At 38.2% G+C, this 24376-nt stretch overlaps 1 protein-coding gene across 10 annotated transcripts in view; it reads right to left on the bottom strand.

The window, feature by feature from the left end:
- Positions 1–144: 144 nt before the first annotated feature.
- LOC111331493 (semaphorin-5B) overlaps positions 145–24376 on the bottom strand; it is a 33895-nt gene continuing 9663 nt past the window's right edge. For 3 of the 10 annotated variants that reach the window (XM_088740355.1, XM_088740356.1, XM_088740354.1), the window contains 25 exons: positions 24224–24291; positions 22367–22492; positions 16623–16728; positions 16243–16288; positions 16061–16111; positions 15423–15512; positions 13983–14082; positions 13117–13248; positions 12341–12462; positions 11728–11836; positions 11266–11323; positions 10919–11063; positions 9424–9620; positions 8735–8793; positions 8183–8262; positions 7775–7822; positions 7584–7660; positions 7179–7256; positions 6389–6438; positions 6006–6143; positions 5464–5685; positions 4785–4955; positions 4113–4259; positions 3416–3589; positions 145–2184 (listed from right to left, as the gene is read on the bottom strand). In XM_088740355.1, coding sequence (XP_088596481.1) covers positions 1811–2184; positions 3416–3589; positions 4113–4259; positions 4785–4955; positions 5464–5685; positions 6006–6143; positions 6389–6438; positions 7179–7256; positions 7584–7660; positions 7775–7822; positions 8183–8262; positions 8735–8793; positions 9424–9620; positions 10919–11063; positions 11266–11323; positions 11728–11836; positions 12341–12462; positions 13117–13248; positions 13983–14082; positions 15423–15512; positions 16061–16111; positions 16243–16288; positions 16623–16728; positions 22367–22478 — 2886 coding nt within the window. In that variant the 5' untranslated portion in view covers positions 22479–22492; positions 24224–24291 and the 3' untranslated portion in view covers positions 145–1810. Of the gene's footprint in view, positions 2185–3415; positions 3590–4112; positions 4260–4784; positions 4956–5463; positions 5686–6005; positions 6144–6388; positions 6439–7178; positions 7257–7583; positions 7661–7774; positions 7823–8182; positions 8263–8734; positions 8794–9423; positions 9621–10918; positions 11064–11265; positions 11324–11727; positions 11837–12340; positions 12463–13116; positions 13249–13982; positions 14083–15422; positions 15513–16060; positions 16112–16242; positions 16289–16622; positions 16729–22366; positions 22493–22578; positions 22722–23037; positions 23432–23749; positions 24130–24223; positions 24292–24376 lie in introns of those variants that run through there. The other 7 variants (XM_088740357.1, XM_088740359.1, XM_088740353.1 and 4 more) reach the window with 7 other exon arrangements.

Genomic DNA, 24376 nt, shown 5'->3' with positions numbered 1-24376 from the left:
GTCGATGGTCACGGATAAATGGTCGTAAGTTATTGTGGCTGGTAGCTGGTAAAGTATCGCGGGGCTAGGAAAATTGTCACGGGTAAATTTTTTTCCTCGACTATCCGACTACTTGTAAGATGTACAAGCAACGTTAACATGAGACAGGTTGCGGTAAACTTTAATTTTTGTTCAATAATACATATCAGTTGATAAAAACAGTAATATAAAGAGATTTTTGGGGAACGTAAACATTTCCCAATTGATGAGTATTTAAAAATCCATACGTAGCGAATTCTATAATCAAACACTGCATTTATTCAAACTAAATCTCACTCGGGAGAGCATTGTTAATGACTTTCCTTTAAACGGAAAAAATTCTGCAATAAATAATGAGGCTATTGCAGAGGAGCAGTTTCATGGCCCTTCACAGTACCTGGTCTTCCCCTCGTTTGAACGGAAGCTGATGGCGTAGAACCAGGCATTAATACCTTGTCAATGATAACTACCATTCCAATAGTCAACTTCCGCTTTACCTTTGGCCTCTATCACAGCGAGTTTTGGTGCTCATCCTTTCATAGCCTATGATTCAAATTTTCCATTCCGCACAAGCAAATTAAGCTCATTTTCGTGCGAATGGTTGAGTAATAAGCCTCGTTTGAAAAAGAGGCAAACGGTAATTCGAAAATGACTTACTGAGAAGACCTGACAAGTTGCAGTCGATAACCATGGTTTAATCATCTTGGTTTTCGCCCGAAATCTCTCTACCTGAAAATCATCGGGGCAAAGTTCGCTCCCTTAATTCATTTTTCCTACAAAAATAAACTCCACTCTAATCAATATAATTAATACAAACAAGAATTGTCCCTTACGAGAGATGAACACAAAACACTGAGTTTAAATTTTGCACCTTGGAGCCACACGACTTCCTCCACTTTAATTTACGCGAGATTCCATACAGTTCAATTGTAATTGATCATATTTGCGGATACTTTTGCTGTAGATAGAATCTATAGGCTGAGACAAACGAATCCATAGGGTTCATTTTCTCATTGTATACGAATAAGAATAAGAATTGTTTCTTCATTAACTCACAGATTAACTCAGCTAGCACGTAGCGAACGGGAATTCCCGAAATCCCCTTTGTCTGACTCCTAGCTTAAACAAAACAAAACTTCTTTTCTTGCCAATTACACCTATGTTTTGCGTAGAGCAGGTTTTGAGACCAGAAGATGCAAAATGACTAATCATACTCCAGCGTTTTAGCTCTTTCGTTATACGATGTTCTATGTAGTATAAAAACAATTTATCGTCATACAACTAACTAAACATGACGAAAGTAAGCGAGAAATTTGCACTTTCCCTAATTAAAACGTGTTAAACGTCTATTTACATAATAAATATCTGATTAAATCCCTTTACTAACGTATTTATGAAACACTGCGCATTGGACGATAGGTCACGAACGATATAGAATATACAGTTTTATCCAAGTTAAATCTTTTGCACAACGGAAGAATCGTTTTTTTCCCCCAAAGCTGCGGGGAAACGCTGTATTTCCCATTCACTTGAACCTAGCATGCAAGTTCGGCAACGATTGCTTTGAACTGAGAATACTGAATACCTCTACTCCTTGATCTAGTTCGCTGGACCGAGACATTTGACAGCCTTCCATCCTCGCCTTACGCAACAACAAGCAGGTCTGTCTGGGAGCGATAGCCCACCGAATTCAGACAATTGCAAGACTATTAACAGTCGTAGGTTGCCTTGACCGCGGTGCAGTAGGGCGCATCTTTTCTATTAACACTTTATCTCCGTCTAATTTCCTGAGCTATACATTGCTTGGAGGATCACGCCCTTTTCTGAACACACTGAGTCCTTTAAATGGTAAACGCGTTTTTGTTTTAGGCTTTCTGTTCTTTTCTTCACTTTGACTTTCTGAGGATGGATGACCTCTCGAGGATACACCATTCTCTCTTACAATTGGCGAGTATTGACAATCCCGGTTTTGAGGACTACCTTCAGGACTTTTTGGAACATTATATGATTTCGGTTGTTTCTCTCGTTTTCGTTTGAGGTATCTAACAAGCAGAAGTGTAAAGACAGTCAGCAAAACGCCACAAAACAACCCGATGGCGATGCCGTGACCACTTCCAAACTTTGATCCTTCAGTCTCTTCCGCGTCAAGTCGCCTTCCGGAAACTGCTACAATTAAAAAACAGATATATAGTTTAAATCTGTCTCATATTTGAACCGATTCGCAATAAAAATCACATTTAGATCAGCAAAACTAACACAGTTTTTCTTCATGCTACCACCACCAACAATGCACGCCAACGGTTGGAAACTGATACATGTATCCCTTTAACTATTAAAATCTGACTTTTAATTCTCCCCTATGGCTACTACACATTTCCTTGTTAAACAGTTAAGAGAATTTGTTTGATAGATCAAGATAACTTCTGCCTGATCAGTTTCTGTATTCTCGTTCCCTGTTTGCTGGATAATGTCTTCAGTAAGCGTGATCACCCTTAAAACGATATCTCAAATTGGACTCGCAATATTTACAGCCCTTTAAGACAGTGAGCAGAATTGTCTTTAGCGCTTGAACGAGCAACGGTGACCTACATTTTTTTACTACATAATTTGGTGTACAACTTATCCTCTTTAAATTAGAGAAAACATACAGCTATAGAAAAGGTATGGCTTAAAGCGTGCACAAAGCTAGTTGCTCGAGAATGCAAATTATGTCCTTGAAAGCAACGACTCGAGGAACAATTTGAGACGATGTCATTTAAAATTACGGGAGGATTTTTCTACAAATTAGGTATCAAATGGTTCCATACGTTCGAGAATTACTACCCATCAAAGACTTTTTCAAGTGTTACTTTAAAAACCCTCGCTTCTAATTACTGCAAAATGTATCGTGAACTGATAAAAGAAAGCGTGCGATTAGTGCAATTACAAGCAGAAATGGGGTAAGTTTGGCCCATCACATCTCTTAAACAAGCACGGTGACCCATCATTTTAATGTATTTTTCGAAACAAAAATTGGTAGGGAAGATTTAAGGAAAGTTTAAAAAAATTGTTCGATAACTTTTTGTCTAAAGAATCGCCTTAAATCTGCTTCACAGCCATTTTTCGATGTCACACAACACTCACCCCTTGCCCTCATGGGGTTAGCGTTGCGTGACATCTCTACTGCCGTCTAGACGAAGACTCGAAAGATAACGAAATTTATTCAAACTGAGTTGACCCAGAGCAAAAACAACAACAACAACCACAACAACAAAATGGTTGTCGGTAGATATGTAAAGTGTTCTGGTGTAAGCCATATTTCCTGCTCTTTTCGAAAACAAATTCTCTGAAAAGTTTTTCCTATGTCTCACAATTTTAATGTAAAGTTTGTGCAGACCGTCTCAGAGATCCAACTTACCAGTAAGACAATCGCAAGTTCCGTACTGGACGATATCGGGACAAACTGATGAGTTGCGACACTCTCTTCGGCACTTTAGTTGCCGGAACCTCAAACCACTCCCGCCAGGCAGTTTCAGACCGTGATTACATTCACACACAGACCACTCGTCCCAGCTCTCCGTGTCCAATTCACCTAACCGCGAGAAAACAAAGCCCTTTAGGGAACCGTCAACACCGCTATCGTCCATTTAGCGATAGGTGAAAAATTCAATAAGCGTCGCGCAGGTAGGGAGGAGCTCCGAAAGTCACGCTTTGTAAAAAAAAAAGATGCCTTTTGCGAGGGACCAAAAAACCATCATTTCAGACATCGCTCGGGAAGTCAGTTTCATAAAATGCTCTCCTTACCCCTGACGCAGTGGCGAGCGCGTCGAATTTCGCTTGGAGAGGTCCAGGTTCGAGGCCTGGTCGATTCACTGTGTCAAGTTTTCGAGCACGACATTCAACACTCACAGTGCCTCTCTTCACCTAGGAATTTGACTAGGTGCTGGTGGATTGCCTGAATGGGGAACAAGCATCCCATATAGGAAGGAGTTCCACACTCCTTGTTGCTTCATGCAGCACATAGCGGGAATAAGGCCAGCGGAACAAGTCACGAGGGTATAGTGCAGATCAAACTGGCGCAATAGTCTATGACAAAGTCAATCTCTACAGCTGACCTTTACAGTTGCTGGATGGAGTTGGTTCGCAGGGTCTTTCTTGTAACTTTTCCCCGACACAAGGCTCCACATTACACTCCCTCCTTCTTATTTGAAATCCTTCCTCAGAGCACTGACCCCAATCGCACCAGGCTTTCCATTCTCCCTCTAACACAGGAAAAATATCACAACTTTACCCAAAGTTCTTCAAATATCAACGGGGTCATGCACATAGCTTGCGGTTAAACAGAAATTAGTAGTTAATTTCACTCTCCATTAGCATTCCACAAAGGTTATTTATGAAGGTTATCATTAAATTGTCAAGCACATTTGTGCAAGTGAGTTTTTTCTTTAGTTAATGCAAACTACACCACACCAGCGACGAAACTGAAGAAGATAATCACAATTTTCCGCCTTCCATCTCTTTAAGATGTGATTCACATTTCACAGTGGTTAAAGCAGAACATAGCTTGAAATGAAAATGGAGCGATCTGCAACTATAATCGTGAGCAATAAAAATTTTGAAGCAAAGGCGAGTGCAGTTGACAAAGTCGTGAATGATTTTGAACTTGCGTCTCAGTCTGACTGTTGGAGATGAAGTGATGACGTGTGACGCAATGACGTGATGACGCAATAAGGTGATGATGTAATGACGTGATGAGGTTTGTGTTAACTTTCCACAACACTTCTTACCTCCACAGAGATCTGTTTGCTTCTCACAATCAAACGTCTTGTTGACTATGTCAACACTGATGTTCGATATCTTATAACCTGTGGTTTTACAGATCACTTCAAACTGAACACCCTTGTTTTCCGATAGGTTTAAAGATCTTGTGGGGTTTGTCAACATCCGTTTTTCCATCTCTGATCGACGTAAAAATAAAGATAAAGGAAAAATTGTAAAAAAAAAAAAAACACAAAAATACAAACACGCACAAAAAGAGTTCGGAGGGTTCTTTGCAAATACCGTAAGCGTTTCACAGGTACAAAGCCTTGTCTGAACGCTTTTGTTGATGTTGTTTGTTTTTGTTGTTGTTGTTATTTTGCTGTTTTTACTGATGTTTCCATAAATTTTGGCCTCAAAATTTACTAGACAACAGAACGCTAATGGTTAACATCAACTCTCTTTTACGCCTGGAAAGATTCATAATACAAAATTTCTCCGGACACAAAAGTTTCCTCTAACACAAAGTTTTTCAAAAAAGTTCAGACATCTAGCTGAGTCATTACGAGAAACCGTTAAGACCGATGAAACAAGAAATTGCTATCTAGGATAACTCTTAACTACATACACCTCAAAGGACTCGTATTGTTCATCTGTAGGTGCTGATATCATAACAGTAACATCAGACAATTTACCACTGCTTCTTACCGTGCTTTCCCAAGCTACAGGGCTCATACTGCACAGCCTCTCCCACACACGGTCTACCTCCTCTCCTAGGGACTGGATTGGTACATGTTCTTGTCCGATTTCTCACCCCAGCCCAGGCCTTCGTTGCACATTCTGTCCAAGCGTCCCATGCACTCCATTTACCGTGTTGCGCGCCATACATCTCCCATGCCTCTCTCCCCTCCCATCCGACCTTTATGTCCACTGAAACCAATAGAAAACAATCTACTGAAATCGGCCATGGGAAGTAAACAAATCATCAACAACTTAAAAAAAAAAAAAAAAAAACCCAAAAACATAAATTAGGCGGGAAACAGTTCTAGCCTCGATCGGAACTGAATGAATTCACCCGTTTACTACTCTTTCCCAGCACCTCCTCATTACTATTTATAATAGTGTAGTTTATGATGAGTCTTCAGTGTCTGTGTTCAGCGGTAATTTTAAAACAATAGGGACTGCCAAATCCAAAAACTAAAAGGAAAACAGAAATATACAAGGGTGGAGAAGGAGAGCACTTAACAAACCTGTACAGTTTACAAGTCGGAACTCATATCCACCCTGACAGGAGGAGTTTTGCCTGTCCTGGCAGGGACGCACTTGACATCGACAAAGATTTCCATCACTGATCTCGCAAGTTTTCCAAGAAGACCAAGCGATTTCTCCTTAAAGAAAAAAGTAACAAAATATTGAATTTTGTAATCAGAGGTATGACCTTCCTTTCGATTGACGGTGTAAGTAAGAAAATAACACAAATTATGTTCAAGACTTTGGTGCTTCATCCTAAAAAGACCCTCTTACTGATCATTTTCTCTATTCTCATCAACTGGTTGCTGGGTCGCATCTTGATACTGTAAGGAGAAGTGACACGTTGATAGTTTTTACCACAAAACATTCATTTGACACGAACCTGTAACCTTTGGACAAGTCTTCAAGTCTTGTCTCAATTTGCTTGTATCTCTGTGAAGAGTGCGAAAATGCAAGGATTTAAAACCCCATGATGGATTCACTAATCGTCATGGTGCACTCAGCTAGCCTGCAACCAAGCCCTCGATTACCATCGCTGCAAGACGCGCCTTCACCGTCCGAGGGAAGATTGGAGACGAGTCGAGAGATGTTTGACGGGAGTCTGGCACTAATAACAGTAAAATCCCATAGACCCCCCTCCGGTTCGGCAAAGAAGCGCTGGTGCTGAGGCGCTAAAAATGAGGGCCTGGCACTCAGCTGACTGCCTGGAGACGACAGTGAATGACCACGTACTACTAACAATGAAACTTTTAATTGAGAAAATTCATTTCAACAGTTTTTCTCCCTTTCCCGATTTCAAGTTCAGTGTCAACCAACACTAACTGCGTTCAAATTGCACGAGACGCTGTCAGATAATTACCGGGGCCAGCCGAAGGCTGGAACCGGTCATAAAATGCAGTCTGTTCCTTTCTTTTTTTCAACGTCTCGTTTATTGAGAAACCCATGACCTTGGTCGAAGGCAAAACTATTCGGTGTCTGCAATTTCAAGGTAGAAAGGGGTTACATCACGAAATTTAGCCCCGGATGAGGAGTTTTAAAATCGCCTCACACAGTTCAAAATTAAACTCCTATTAACTAAAAAAATTTAGCGTAAGTGATCAACCGGGAAGTCTAAACATGGCACAGCCCACTTTAAAATTGATTTAAAATTCTTTTCTGTTGATATTACTGACCTGGAAGTTAATACTGAAACACAACGCTTGGTTTCCTTGTTCCACGCACAATAAGGATCAGAAGCGGATGTACAGGACCTGAAATACGACGATGGTGTCAGAAATAAAGCTGTAACTACTGCGCACGCATTGTTAAGCCATAGTCAAAAGAGGTAACTCATTAGGAAAGCCAGCAAAATCCAAGATAACCCGCAGAACAGGGGTCTCATTAAGTTGAGTTCACGTTAAGAAGCTCGCTCGATTTGGAGATGAAGGGGACGGTGGGGGATGAGGAAATGTTCACTCAGCAAGAGCTTAGAGACCATTGCCCAGTAATTGTACAAAATTTTCTCTAGCCCTTTTTAAAAATTTCCCGAAACTGCCGAAAAATCCTCCATGATTTTCCGTGTGACCCACACCACTCACCTGCGGTGTGTGTGACTGCCACACTGCTCCAATCTCAACTTCGTCAGTGCTGTGTTTGAGCCGAAGTAAAGGACATGCTGGAAATAAAACCCAAAATTCAACGATCAACAACCATTCATAAACCTATAAGGATACACCTTAACTGCTCTCAGTTGAAATTCACCTTTACTGGGAAATACGGAATATCTTACCCGCTTTGGATCGATCGTCATAGCTTTTATGACTTCTTGTCTGTTAACCTAAAACAAATAAATAATTCGACCATTTTAGATCCAGCAAACCTAGATGGTTCACCCTGCTAACTTCGACTTCGAAGAAAAACAAAACTTCGACTTGCAGGTTGTCACACTGAAGTCACTTCCGTATTTTCTACAAAATTGAGTCCAGTCCCCCAATAACAATCATTGACGATTTGACAATTTCAGTTGAGGCGGAAGTCACCTCGACGCTGACGCTGATCATGACTTCCGCTCAGGTTGTTGATCGAAAATGCCAGCCACTACTACTAACAACTGTTCTCTACAGACAAAACGATTGACCATATCGAGTAATCATGATCAACGGATATTCTTCTTACAAATGATAGTCACAATACTTACCGGAAAAAGGTTGATTTCAGCGAGAAGGCAGGGTCGACGAGAGCCACCAACTTGCGAAATTTTAAGCACAGATCCTCTATCTACAAAAAAAATCACTATTTTAGCATTCTGGCATTCTGATACTTTATGCCGATAAGGCAAAGTAGGAGAAATGAGGTTGGGTTGGAGTTCTCCAACAAAACTTAATAAACGCTCCTAAAAGACATCTGGGGCAATTTCAAAGAGTTTCGAAACTTATCCAGAAGTTAATAAGATATGCTTCACGGTACATTTTTGATGGGTAAGAGAACTCACGCTATCGCCCTGACCAATCAAATGCAAGACCTTGGATAAAAAGTTATTTGTTACCCGCGTGTTCCCGCGCTTGGAACCGTTAGCGCATATTTACCATGAGTTTCTTATAAGTTACGTGATTGGCTGACATTATTACTTTTGTTTTTGTTTTGAACACACCCAAATTCCAAAAGGATTTATTGAACCTTAAAACCCAGGATCTAGGTAGTAGTGCAACTCTATCACGTAATTACCAGGTGCCAGGTATGCTGAATTTACCTGTTGATGTGTAGACAACAGTGTGTTCAGCAACTTTGTCCAGAACAATGGCTGTCATCCTACCGCAAAAAAAAAAGAAAGAAAACAAAGTAAACAAACAAAAAAACCATGAGTACTAATCGGCGCCTGTTAAGGTGACATTCAGTCACTCGCTCACATATCAGGCAGTCATCCTTACGTAGGTAGTTGTAACGATAAGGTAAGACACACTGGTAACCAATTTATATCTTTTAGCTTTAAAGAATATTTTGTTTTTCCTCGGTAGCTTTAACTGAGTTTTATTCAAGAGCAATTGGACTGCTCACTATGATATTCTACGCATAAATACCTAGCACTCAATGTACTTCGCAAAACTGATTCTTTCACTAGATCGTACTGACGAGTTACATTCATTGCCAGACCAGAACAACGTAAATTTTAGGAGTTCTGCTTTTCTTTTCAAACAGTAAACGACAACATACGTGTGAACGTGACAGTAGACAAGAGTGACTATATAACAACAAGGATAATGATAATAGTAATAACAATAATAGTAATTTCATATTAATAAAGCGCTTTTAAAAACATCACATCAAAAGTGCTCTAAAACACTACTATAATAAAATCTTGTGAAATTGAATCAATAAAAAAATAAAATGTTTCACAAGGAAAGGTAATAGAGATCACTACACATTCCGACGTGAACAAACCTGATCCCATCCTTGGTCAACCAGGCTTTGCCCTCTTGTTTTTGATCCGAGTCAAAGCCGGTGGGTAGCACTGGATCACGCATAAGAGGATCGTGTAAGAGGTCTTGATATACAGGATAATTCATGTTCTTTGTTGCCATCATACCGTCTGGGGCTGGAGGACGGTTAGGAGCCAAGTACTTCTTGTTTACTTTGCACTGAAGAAAATAATAAACATAAACGACAATGTTCATTATGTTCAAATGGGAAGAAATGCATAGCAGAGTAACAATAAATGAATGCATTCTATTTCCATCGTACTGCTGGGAACCTGAACGAATATTCCTTTTTTATGAGTTTCATGTCTATGGATATAAAAATGAATATCGGGGAGTTGGCGACTACGACGATACGCCTCATTTAGCGATAAGTTTTAATTCGGGAGCACTCATGTGCGCGCGTGTACAGAGCTACTCATGCAGTTTGTTTCAAGGCATTAGAATTATTGTTATCTCAATTCGTAGTGAATAAAGGGAATAAGTTTCTGAAGAAACCGTGGTGCTGCGTCGATGAGGTTATAAACTGAGTTGATAATGAAAATTGGCCACCGTAAAGAGTTTTCAAAGCTGAAGTTTCCGGCGTTAGCCCTTCGTCAGAGCGAATGATAAAGGGCTGACTTAGGAAACCTCAATTCGAAGAGGCTGACTTCACTCCCGATAAGGAAAATATTTATGTCAGCGAAGAAAAGAGTTGACACAAAACATATCTATTATAGTAGATTTTCCCACAACAAATTTCAAATTTACATACATGTAGATGTAAATGACTCAACACTCCACGCAGAGAATTTTAGAAATACAAGTGAAAAAGTCTTTATCAAAGGAATTTTTTAATTTTCAACTTATAATCAACCGTTCGCCTCCCAGAAGTGATTTTTGTCTAATTCCTCCTTTCAGATATAACACAATACTATTAGGACTTTCTATCGGCCGCATAAGGGATTTATTCCTATCGTTTTCGTTTTTGCTTTTATTATTTTATATACTTTTTTATATACTTTTTACACTGTCTATTGTTTACATAGTTAGTATTTGTGTATTTCTCGTAAGGGCACACTTAATTTGGAGCCTCGCTCTGTTGTGTGTCCTGCACCCTTGTCCTCCGTTCTCTTCTGTGTCTTGTTCATATGTATATTTTAGTCCTTTTAGTATTGTAAGTATGGTGAAAGCGATTAAATAAATAAATAAATAACAATACAATACAGATAAGCTGTGAGAAGTAGAAATAACCAAATAAAAGGTTGGAATGGGTTGGGGGGGTGTGAAATTGACTTTTTTTTACACTTACTTCTGTACAAATAAACGCATGGTCCTCCAATAGGAACATGACTTCAGTTCAAGTTCTCCATGGGTGAAAAGGTTACCATACTTTCTCTTTTTTTTTTTTTTTTCTTTTCTTTTTTTTTTCTTCTTTTTTTTTTTTTTTTCAAGAATGGGTTTTCTGTGTTATTACTTACCCCTTCAAAATACTCTTTGAATTTATTCTCCACAGTCACCCACTTTCCATTTCCTGCCTCTCTACTCTTGAAAGGACTCGTGTCGAAAACATTATTGACATCTGTCAAATTGTACACACATACTGCTGATGACGGCGGGCCATTGCTGGAGAAGGAAGTCAAACAACATTTCAATGGGTATTACTAGAAAGCAAATAAGCTAGCTTGCAGTAATTAAGGTATTTATTTCCTTCAAATGTTTTTGTTATTTTGTTTTGCCTTCTTCGTAATGAAAGGGTAGTCTCATTATTTGGATGATTACAAGCTCTAGATTTGCAAGAGCAGAATGGAGCCTATTCAATACTCACGGATGAGAGGTGAAAATTGCATGAAACAGGTTTGTTTCTGGATCCCACCAAACGTCCTCTGCCAAAGAAATAATATGGCAAAGTCAGTTACACCATAGGTAAGGCCATACATGATTACTTTCTCACAAGTCATATAAATATATTGTATTCTCTCCTTTTGACCCATAAGAGTGACCAACATCTAATTTCTCCTTACAATATCACCCCTGAATCATACATTAAGGTCAGGAGAATAAAGGAAATGATCACCAACTAAAGAAGCTCTTGATTGTTAAACAAATTCTCCTTGTCAGTACCTTAGGAAATGTATAGAGAGCAATATGGAGAATATGCATACTGATGCAAAGTGTTAAGTGAATCTAAACGGCACATAGATATCACCCCATGGCTACTTTAACATCAACTTTCCTTCTTGTAATCATATAATAGTTTGCAATAATTAAGATACACAAGGTTACTTACGAATTTCATGGAAATAAACTGGATATTCTCCTCCATCAGTACAAATAAGTTTGGCCTTCTGGTAAGTCAAAAAATTGCTTCTGAGCTTTGCCAGACCAGCATAGTCACCCTGATAAAGAGAGAAAGAGAGAGAGAGAGAATTTCGACAAAACAACAAACATCAATAAAACATACTTAACGACTGAGTAAGGTTTGGAAAGAAGGGAGAACACTCGGCTCTTGATCATGACCTGTAGTCAGGCCTGCCCCAACTCCTAAAGAAGCATGTTATGATATGACCACTGCTAGTTCTATTTGTTCCTTTACTCTTGCATTTGTATTGTCTTACATCTTGCAGGGCCTTACACCAGCTCTGTTTAAGCTTGCACAAATGGACAAGAGACAGTTATTTTTCCAAAAATATTTTTGATAAAAGCTCAGACAGGGCAGTACTGGTGACATCGTAATATCTAATCAGTGTTATCTGTTATTTATCTGCCATTATTCAATTGATTAGATGTCCTATTACAGCAATTTATCAGGTAGATTTGGTTTCACAGTTACTTGGAAACAGGTAGTTACAGGTACATCAGTGATTACGATTACCGAAAAAAAAAAAAGTGCTTTTTTGTACCTTACAGATCCTTGCTACCCTGGAGACTTTATACTTTCCACAGCTTGTGCATTCCAATGTCCGCTCACGAAAAAAGAAGTACACATAATTCCCAATGCTGAAACTTTTCACAAAATGCACATCTAAAAGAAAAAAAATCAAAAAATAGAAAGGTCATAGAAAGTTTTAAAGAACAATTACCTCTGGCTATGCAAGTTGTTGTGTATCACATTATGGGCCAATTAAGCTATTGAAAGCACACATTGTGCAATGAACACTTGACCCTTTACCTCCCAAATGTGATTAAAATGTAACTTCTCCCAATAATATCCATACACCATTCACCATACAGATAACGAGAATACTCAAACTTACCAGAAAGAAGTTGCTATCTTGATCTAACACCAAATTCTTGTGATAAATTTATAAGGAAATGTGTAGCAGCTAGAGAGGAGAATTAACTGTGGGATCTTTGGATCTTTAAGAGTTAACCAGATTACACTGCCACAACACTGAGTATCTTTTGAATATATGCATTAGAGTGGACTTCAACAAATCATGGTGGGCATGCAAATGTAAACAAAGGTATCTGCATTTGCTACAACCCCTTCGTTTGCACCAACTCTTGGCATTATGAAATAACACCAATCACTCACACCTGAATATTTATGGACTCAGTTACCAGCCACTGTTCAGGAACTGGAGCCTGCGCTCCTCCTCACTGTGAGGGGAGGAGCAAAAAAGACTGGACCAAGAGAGTGGCAGAAATCAAGCCTGGAGTATTTTTTCAAACTTACCAGAGAAAAAGTCACTTTCAGCTGAAAAATCAGTGAACACTTCACTAATTCCAGGCTGCTTAAAACTTTGACTATGGATAAAAGCTGATCTTGATGAAGGATTTATCGTTCCTTTGAAGACTCTCCCATGTTCTGTGAAAATGAAACAGAGCAGAACCCTTTAAAGTTTGGTATCACCCATTTTTAACTACCCAACCTCAAATGATCCACAACTCCCATGTATCCCTTAGAGTTGTTCCCAATACAGAATCATTGTATAACATTACTTAACCCATTGGCCCATAAGAGTGATTAGCATCAAATTTCTCCTTGCAATATCACCTCAAATCACACATGAAGGTCAGGAGAATAAAGGAAATGATCACCTACTAAAGTTCTTGATTATTAAACAGATTCTCCTTATCAACACCTAGTAAAACGTATGGAGAACAGTTTGAAGATGCCCACAGATGTTAGGGTGTAAAGCATTAACAGTAACTCTTTTGAGACATAGTCACCAGTATCAGTCACACAGGAAGTGTTATTGAGGAGAAGGGAAAATGAAAGAACCAGAGATTAGTTTTGTACAGCAAGTCACAAATTCCAGGCTAGATAGAACCTTTACTAAGGTCCATTTCCTGCAATGGTCACCGTACCTGTTGTTGATACATCAGACATAATGAAACAAAACTAAAATTTTTTTTCATAATTAATCATATCCTTTCTTGTATGCACCCTTGATTAGCATGTCCAGAAAGCATTAAACTTCCAGAGGATTTCTCATTATCTGTAATGAGTAATGGGCATTCAGCATGGCATTCAGCATGATAAAGCTGGTGTCAGTAATAGTGTCCTTCCTAAATACTCATAGTGATCTTCACACAAACCTGTTATAACAGCAGAGTCATTTTGATCCGCTCTGCAAAAATAATCTTCATCAGATGCAAACTCCTTATCTCTGCCTGGAGCTGCATTCAAATTTGTCCTCTGAAAGCAACAGAGAGACCAATGAGTGATTTATTGCAGAAAAATTGTTAAAAAAAAAAATTAAAAATGCCATTTAAATGAGCATGTTTCTACCATAAGGGCAGAACATCCAGAGGTAAATTCAAGCTTTCTGATTGGTTCTTATTGCACCATATTGGTCAATATTTGGCCATATAAACTAAGACAGCAGTCATATACTGTGTATTTTGAGTAGCAGAAGCCAGCAAATTCAAAATACACAAGTTTGGTCCAAGCACCAGATAATAAACTACTTGCTTACTTTCCTTGCTTGAGCCATACTGGGGTTTATTGCTCTCAGTCTGTGCTACCACAACCTCAGGTCAATATTCCCCAGTACGGCCATCAGGCTCAGTTAGTACAACATTAGTCTTCACCTCCCAATAGTGAGACATCCGTTTTGTTCTTACTTCATGGGAGACACCTCTCATCCATGTTATATTCATACTTTATGAAAACTCCTTAATTTTTTTAAAGCTTTGTCTTTAATTGTTGACTTGCTATTATTTACATGTTTTTATCCTACTTAACCCATTAACGTCCAGTGCGCCCGTATGCGCCCATGGGGACCCACACCCTTTCTACGCCCTGTGACGTCATCACTTTTAACCCTGGAGCACGAATTCGAGCACCTACTTGAACAGGTTGAAAATATCTTTCAGACGATACCAGAATGAGCACAATTGAGTGGAGGAGATTGGAGAAATAGCCAAAAAACCGTGTCACTTTGACCTGAAAATCTGCACGAAGATCGTGTTTCACTACCCACCTACCTTTCCGAGCATGTGCTTTGAAAATAATGAGTAGCTTCTGAAAAATCTCTACACCAAAATGAAGCCTACTCAATTTCCAGCAAGTGAGGAGAAACTTTAGGCAAGGAGAGGGGAAAAAAAGGAGAGGAGAAAGAGAGAAAAGTAGAAGTCGTAAGTGGGGCATGACTTTTCAACCCAAAAACTATGCCGTAATTTTGCTCTCTGCGCGTGCCCGAGATTTTCAGGCCACCATTTTGCATTTGGATCGAAAGGCCGTCGAGTGCACGAGCTGTCAAGTGGTTTTTGGTAAGTTTGAGCTTTTAAAACCACAACAGTGACCCGAAATCTGCCCGACTAGCTTCAAAACACAGTTTTCCCCAAAAGCTGCGGCCATTAATGGGTTAAGACCTCCAATTCAACTTTTTTAGGTCAATTCGAAGCATCACTACAGCAGTCTTGATTGGCATTGATTTCATGCTTTCCAGGAAACTGAGAACCTTTTGCACACAAAAACTCTCTGAAGTTTGTTTTTATATCTGCATTCAATCAGATGGCAAAAAAATTAATTACATTTCTCCAGCTGCAACCTCTTGTCAGACAGATAAAGATCCTCTCCTCAAATAACAGCATTAACTTTACATACTCAGAGCAGGAGGGGTTCTGCAATCAAGATGTAATAGACAAGACTTGAAAGTAATCATTCACCAGACAAAACAATCTGAGATGATTGTACAACACTAACTAATTAGCTTGGGGGTGGGGAGGGGTGGGGCAGTGGATGGGCGGGGAAAGAAAAAGACTCCGATGAAACACAAATGAATGCTTGTCGTCTATCTCTCATACAATGAAGATCTCACATAATGGTCTCTTTAGGGAGGTTTCACAAAGAAATTTCAGACCAAAGCACATTTTGAGTTTTGGAATGTTGTACTTGTAAGTGTTTTGAGGAGTATGGAGGAGGAGGCAGGCACTGCCTACATTTTGTGCTTTCACTGCAAGACATCCTCCTTTCTATTCCTTCTTCTACTCAGTCTTTCAGAATTCTAAGATTCACCCTCTTTGCAATTGTAATTTGCATCAAATCTTAATGGAAAAGAGGTAGAGTTAACTTAAAGGCAAACTCATTGTGAAGCTCACAAAATGTGCATGCATTGTAGAAAAATTGATCGGTTGAAGCTGAGAATATAATTAACAGTTGTCAATTTCACCTGTCTTCTATCACATGCCATAGCATGGCTTGAGCTGGTCAAATTCCAAGACTATAAGAGACAAACAGATCATGTCAGAATAACTCCTTGAAAACAAAGCAAATTTAAAAAAATAAATAAATAAATAAATAAAGTAGGAACAATCCCTATTCAAATATACCAACAAATTAATTTGAACTTACTCTAAAACGATCCATGTTTTCCAATTCCACAAGGAATGCATTGTCTCTGCAAAACATGATATTAAATAAATATACCCTTCTTTGCATGATGTTGCATGTTTAAAAATAAACTACTAAAAATTGATAGGCCATTCTACAGTTATGTACTAAGCTGCAAAAGCCTTTGGTTTGGAGTGTGGCTGAAGGTGACTTCATTGCGATGGAGACCAGTATCGAGTTAGTATGATTTCTATCTCTACAAGGTCAACTCCTCCCCTCACTCCTGTTCGAATGCTTGGCAACCAAGCACCCAACAGTAAAATGGACTATTCAGAAGAAAATAAATCCCACATGGTAAGCAAATTGTTGCATTGAAAAGAATTCACAGCTTAATAACTCACTTTGCTCCTACAAGGAGGTGATCATTCTCGCTGTCAACTGACAGCACTGAGTAGTTGCCACTTTTTATTCCTCCTGTTTTTAGTGTCTCCAGGTGAAACTTGACTTCTAGGAAAATAACGGAATAAATTGACATAACTTTAGTTCCTTGCTCTACAGAAGATTGCAAGCAATCATAATGAGTTCAGTGTTTTGCATCTTCACCCTTTAACTTCCAAGATGTGACTGGTCAGTAGATGTTTTGGTTGCTATGGGTCAAACATACATTTCCTCTCAAGTTAGTCAAAAAAGCTTCCACCCTCCTACTCCCAAAAGGAAATGGGAAGGAAAAACTTTTAATTTCTGGTATAGTGCTTGATTCAACACTAACTTCTCAGTATTAGGATCATAAAAATTGTACAGCAGACGGTCATGAGAATTGTGATCGAGACCAGTATCTAGACCAGTATCCAGCCAGGGCCGGACCAACACTCAGGGTCTTAAAATAACTGAGGAAAATGTGCTACCTTTCTATAACATCAAGAAATGGATAGAAATTCCAGTTTTCTCGGATAAGGATAAATTAACTGGAGGTCCTGTTTCCTGCATCTATTAATTAGTTAATTTGGTTGGGCAGGAGACGTTAAAGAACCCACTCATGAGATTACTGTGATGTGGTCTGGCCTGTTTACTGAGAATTGGGGGAAGGGGGCATCTGTTAGATTCGCCTTTATTTGATTGTAAACTGCTTAGCAGTCTGGTAAAGTCCCCTGCACAGTGTTGTAAAGTGCCCTGAGCTCAGGATATGAGCACTATATAAATGAAAGTTATTATTATTATTATTATTATTATTATTGATATTAAGATCTTGGGAGCGAAAGGGTGAAATAGTGCCATTTCAGTACAAAAACTGCCAGCTGTTGATCTTGTCTATTCTCATGACCTTTTTACTAGAACATACAGGTATTTCATTGGACTTGAGAGGTTGCAGTATGCTCTGGGAAAAAATGCAATTGCATGCATGCTGACACTGTCTGGTATTCAGATGTAAAGAGTATTATCCTGTAAATCTACACTCTTCTACTGCATTGGTTGACGAAAATCCTGATTATACCTTGAAATGGTGAGATAAATTTATTTTTTTAATGGCTGAGTCATGTGTGGAAAATGCCAAGTAAAGTAGGTGAAAAATTCTGTTTAATATATACTGTACTATAAGCTGTCAACAACGGCCTCATTATTTTTAGAACTATGTACACAAACTCAGAATATCCGTTTTAAATCAAAATTCACACCAGAAATAATTTATGTACTTTAGATAAACTATTACCTAAGGGAGGGTATCTGCTATAATCAAACTTTTAAGCCGTAACTAGGAAATTGGTTATCAGCTTTTAATGGTTTTAAATTCTACGAAAAATGAGATCTGATAATTTATGTTTAATCCTACTTCATATATTAAGAGTCAAGATTTAAGAAAAGCTTGTTGATTAAGAGGCCAGGACAACATTCCTTCTTTCATCAATAATTCATTCATCACCAAAACTGGTAAGGAGGGGGACTTCACATACTGGAGATAAATTTCTGCCAATTTCAACATTCCATAGCTATTTTTATGGTGATGGCATTGAGAAATTACATGAAAAGTAACTTGTATCAATCTCATAGATTTGACTCCTGTTAGGCATGCATTAATGGATTTCTTGTCACTAAGTACTTTTGCGGCAGACTGAAAAGTGCGACTGTTCCAGTTCAATGCTGTTGGCTAAAAGAGGAGGACTAAGGAGTCTTGTCTTATCACTATGATAATCTGCCAAGGCTTTAAGATGAAGAATGGTACTAATACAAATACAATTAGCTCCTGTCCTATTTCATTTAACATGAAAGAAGAAAAGAAAAATTAAATGATTCATATTTCACTGGTGGCACAAACAATTCTAATTAAGAAATATAGTTAAGAGATTACTTTAATTGTATTTCCCTTAAAATAACTTCACCCAAACAATAAAAGAGTCCTAATTTGTAGAATGTGTTAATGTTAAGACAACAGTGATCATTGTTAGTTTACAAATCACAAAATTTGTCTCGTATATAGAAAGAATCAAAACCAAATGAGGAACACATTTTAGTGCTTGTTAGCGTGAACATATCTTTGTACTAATTTTCCTGATATATAATAACGCCAATCTGTCAATTCGATGTAACTGAATTCCTAAATTTAGCCCTAATTATCTTTGCAATACAAGATAACAAATTATCAAACATTATAGCTTCAAGACTTTTGAAATGTGTTTCCCTTATGTTGAACAAAGTATCAAAGTTTCTTCTTAAATTAAGAGTGAGTTCATTGAAACATACTTCAGGTCTTTTCCTCTTATGAATGAGTAAAATACCAGTTCAGTATCAAGGAATCAGGATGCATTAAAATGATATTTAATAAGAGCCACCTGGTGATAATCAGCTTTTACAGTTAGTGATACATTTGCATGGCCTCTTGGCCATCTAGCAAACCACTTAGACACAGGTATACATCTGTATATGTTTCGCAAAGGAGTGTGTACTCCTAATCCATACTGGAATGAGATTTCATAACAAAGTACAAAATGTTAGTGAATGGATATCTTTACTGTATTCAACCCTGTTTCCACATTTACAGCCTGGATGTTTCTACTTGAAATTTGAAAATGTTCGGGAGATATGGGGTTGCTATACTCATATATTCAGTAAATTTAATCGCAGTTTCGAAACCTAAATATCCCTGACCAATTGATTTGAAGATTAATTCTCTTTGCTGTCTGTTACCCATTTCTACTTATACTAACTCTAAGAAATTCATGTTCAATCAAACACTGCTCCCAAATTTATATTTTTCTTACTTCTTTGTTACCCCTTTGCATGAAAATCTGTTAATATTATTGGGAAAAATTTCTTTTCCATCACTTCTGAGGGAGAAAGAATTCAACAAACTCAAATTTTGTCTTATTATTTCCCACATTTCAGAAGAAAGTTCCTTTTGGCAATCTTTCATAATAACATAGACAGAACTAGCATGAGAAAAGACTCAAAACATTTGATTTAAATAATTAAGTAGCCATGCAGTGATGTGTATCATGGACACCCCTACAGACTAAAATCATTAAGGTTCATATTATTGCATAATTTACCAGACCCTGTGCCAGGGAAACAGATGCATGGGTCTCATGCTTAATGACTCAAAAAAGGATTGACTGTTGTAACACAGGAACAGTACCTCTTATAGGAAAAATACACATTTCATTTTCAAATGTCAATAAAATGACAGTCTGGTGCATTAAAAATACTTGACATTTCAAATTTCTCCAATCTTCCCTGACATTTATATATGTTGATGAGTGCCTGCACCCCTTCCACAAGGACACAGCTATTGGTGAGTCCAAATTCTTTATTTCAAAAAGTCAAACACTGTGGTCTCTTAAATCAAGACATTTCCCAGGAAATTTTCATTTAATCAAATAGCTAGAACCTATGCAAGTATATCTAAAGGCGAGTCAGAGTAAAAGAATATAATCAGATAAACATTGATTAGTTTTGCCTGGAGGTAAAAAGCAATTTTTTCAATTACTAGACCATGAAATCAGAATGAGTGGAAATTATTCCCATTATATCTGGAAGAAGCCTATTTATTTAGCAGAACATTTATCAATATTTGACAGCCATGCACCAAATTGGTAAGTGGCAAGCTTATTGTCTGCCAAAATCCAAGACCAATACAACAAAGAAATTAAATTTTGTAAAAAAAAAAAAAAAAAAACATGTCCTTTACTGATTCCTTAATCATGTTTTAGTTGTCCTAGTCATTCTACATAAAGATTGGAAAAAAACTTCATTCAATGATATTCAACACACTGAATCAACCTTAAGTTATTATATTCTTGTGTCTCGTCTCAAGAGGCTCCTTAATCAACAGCCAGAGAGGTAGTTTGAACTCCCAATATACCTTGGCCTTTGTGGTTCTTTATTTTGCCTGCAGCTTAACAGACAAATTTGACCATATCTCCTGTTTTTATTCAACATGATTTCAATGACAAGCAAATTCTATGTTCTAGAAAAGAGCTTGTTCATAATAGGTGTTTGTCGAGGTTTTACTGTTACAATTCGACCGTTGAGAGGGTCATGGCAAACTTTTATATGCAACAAACACTCCTTACCCAATATCAAACAAAGCCTTCATTGTGCACAAGTCAATAACCAAAACCAACCATTAAGTACAAACCATGCAATTACACAAAATAAAGGCACCAGATTGGTGCAAGGCTGAAGTAGTAAACAACACTTCAGTTGTTTCCAATTTTAAAGCACAGTTCAAAGTACAGAACTATTGGTACGATGGTTGTTATTTCAAAACATGTTTGTTGGAATTTGTCAAAAAAAAAAGTTTGCTAATAAGTTCCCAGATTTTCTTGCTGTGAGTACCTCTTCTATCATTCTTTAGGATATGGAAGGAGACACAATATGTTATGAAATGGCTCGCCTATGAATAACCCCAACCTCTAGTTATTCATGTTCCCCGTTCCCTGGGAATGCACGCAGTTTCATCAGAAAACTGACCCTTCTCATCTAAAAATACACATGTACACAGTCTGTTTTATCAACATCGAAACACAACGCATGGCGTTAAACTGTGTTATTTTAACCTATCCAATAATACAAGTGCATTGAAACATGCAATTGCTCATTACACATTGATTGTTGCTAAATTTCACTCCTATCAAAGCGGAGAAAAATTCTGATCAAGTAAACGAACTCATAAAATATGGAAAGCCGTCCGCGTTGGTTGCAACGTAATTTTTGTTTAGCCTCCTTTGTTTACTTTACAACCTTTGCTAATGAAATGCCGATGAAAAGCTAATTGAAAACAGACTACAAGCTCCGAGGCTTCTTCGTCTAAAATTTCACTCCAGTGCAACAACAACAGCGTTGCACCTTCACGGGGGGAAAATCGCGCACTCAACGAAAGCATTCACGGCCTGATTCCATCTTAAATTGCATAGCATAAGTTGAAGTTCTCAAACTTTTCATTCAACTCGAAACAAAAGATGTCTTACCGCCACTCACAAGGCATACAATACATTTGCATTTGCCTCTACTGCTTTTAATCAATGGTATACTACATGATGTTTTAAATTCTCAAATGATTTTTAAAGAAAATAGCACTGATCCTTTCAAAAGATGTACGGGCATGCCGTCTTTTTCCCTTTCGTGCAGCTGTTTCGAACAGTAATGGGTTGCAATATCTGATAGCTATAAGTAAACTTTATCAGCTAAGTTTTATATTCACCTACTTCCCGACGCATAATATATTTATTAACCAAAACATAATTAACGTTGCACAGTTTTGAAACGCCATATTGATTTTTGTGCGAATTAATTTTGTAGTAATGCAAAGACCGAGCAAAGACTTGTTTTACGTCGCGGAATTTCAATATCATCAAACTGATTTAGAATAACTTTGAGTTAATTTTTAGATCCCCTCCAGTTGGAATGGTTTATTACTGAAATACACTGTTCAAGAGCCTATGAAGTTTCCAAAACAACCCTCTTAAGCGGCCTTCTTCAATCATCAGTGAAAACACTAACAATATAACACCAAAATAGATGAAAACGGTCGGAGATGTCTCCATACACGAAGACAGAATCTTGCGCTAGCTTGATTTCAATTCGATAATTCACAAGTGTAATGTCAGTTCGTACGTGAACAGGTCGTGTGTGCACGAGTTGGGGAACCTACCTTCGAACTGTGTTCTTGAATGCGGTTCTCCGTTGGACGCCACCACAGTCCGACCAGATAATATTGCAGAACAACACAGAAATAGCACATACAGCTCGTTCCGTTGCTTCATTTCTTTTAGTTGGGCTGTAAATTGATCAGACAATATAGGTATGAGAACCAACACAACGGCTACATTGGATACATGAGTAGGTCATTGTAGTGAACCTTACAAGGTTTGATGCACGGTGCGATATCGAACTCAGGTTTCAGAAGACAAACCACATTGTTTGTAGATAAAATAATTCCGCGTTAAGTTTGACGTTACTGATACAACTGGGCCGTTTCCACGCAAAACACTGTTGACCTAAAGGAAACCTTACGTACGACACAGTAACCGTCGCTAAAACTTTGAACAAAAGATACTATCTCATTGAAATCTAATACCTCGAAGTCATTTTAACTACAAAGCTTTCTTGACTCCCGGATTATCATGTATTGTGTTAAAAGTTTCGCCTTCTTGTTGAAATAAGCCCCGAAACTGTCAAGATTGTTAGGACGCATCGGCCGTTAATCATATAAAGGAATGTATCTAAGCAATAAGGAATGATTACTTCAATCGATCGACACAAACGGAATCCATATACGGACAAAATAAATCGCTATGGTTCAGAGTAAAATTTAAAACTCACCACGACACTGTAAATGCAATCCTTAATCAAAGCAATCGAGCACTTCGACTTTTCACGCGCTGTGTTACGTCAATGAAATTCTCAACGACACACTTGCAAAGTGTTTGGCCAAAATGAAGCGAAATGAAGACTTCTTGGATATACCGAGATAACATCGATGAATACAGTCCTCCAGGCGATTAAAACTTGCTAAGGTTGGATAGAATATTCAATACTCGAGATGGTAGACGATTCGTCTCGTTTTTCGACTAGAAGCTCATTAGTTCTTCGTATGCATTTTGGTATGTTAACAAGTGAGACACTTCAGTAAACGCCATGTTCCATTGGTGGGAAAAGTTAACACACGAGTGCTATATCATTTGCATTTAGACCTTTTTGCCGCCCATTCAGTGGGTGAAATGAACGGTGACATCATGCATTGTTCACGATTAAGCGATGAAACTACGCAATAGATCATAAAAATTCAATTTCAACTTGACATCTTCCATGACACTTCGAAAATGAACCCACACAATCATGAAATAAAAATAAAAATCGCTTCTGGAGCTTCGTACCTTCAGTTTTTTTCTGGGGCCTATGCGCCTGAATATTTATCAATAGAATCCATTATTTCCCACACCGAAGTAATAATTACAGGTTTTCCGAAATAAAGTGGATACCATAATAAACCGCAAGTGGTGATTTTATTGTAAAAAACTTTCAGTAGGCTTACCTCTTCCCGTGTGAGTTACCACTTTCCCTAAGATTAGTTGCCGAGGAGTTCTTAGTTCGACGTCGTGGGTAAACTTTTCAAGAACAAGAACAAAGCTAAAGGCTCATAATTCAATTTGGCCTTCTCTTTGTTTTACCTTCGTGTAAAATTCGCTTTCGAAAATTGTATCGGCAGTTACACAGCAAAGAGCTTCGCTATATTCATAAGCCTATTGCGTCACGTACGCACTTGAATGACATGACAGATAATTCATGTCTGATCCAAAAAAGTTTGACTAACAGCAATATGGCAGCTGTTTCTTTTCCAAACACAGCGCATTACACTAAAATCCAGCTGACCACATTCCTCGTGGCTGATAACCCTTCAACGTTTTAAATCGAGTACACTTCTTACTTCGGTAATCCAGTTTTCATTCAAACCCGTTGGATCAGGCTACAGTCATGCTAGCGGGGGTGGCAGTTCAAGGCTACTCACTTGATGTCTGGTACGGGTCAATACTTCTACAAAATCCAAACTCTACGGCTCAACTCTTCTCAATTCTCCTGCGAAGATACATGCATAAAATGTAGTGAAAATATATCTTCTTGCCATCTGTCGGTGTGCTATCAAGACACGCCGTTCACCACA

The sequence above is a fragment of the Stylophora pistillata genome, chromosome 12 (assembly GCF_964205215.1).
Source record: "Stylophora pistillata chromosome 12, jaStyPist1.2, whole genome shotgun sequence".
NCBI lineage: Eukaryota > Metazoa > Cnidaria > Anthozoa > Scleractinia > Pocilloporidae > Stylophora > Stylophora pistillata.
This window is presented reverse-complemented; position numbering and strand designations above follow the sequence as displayed.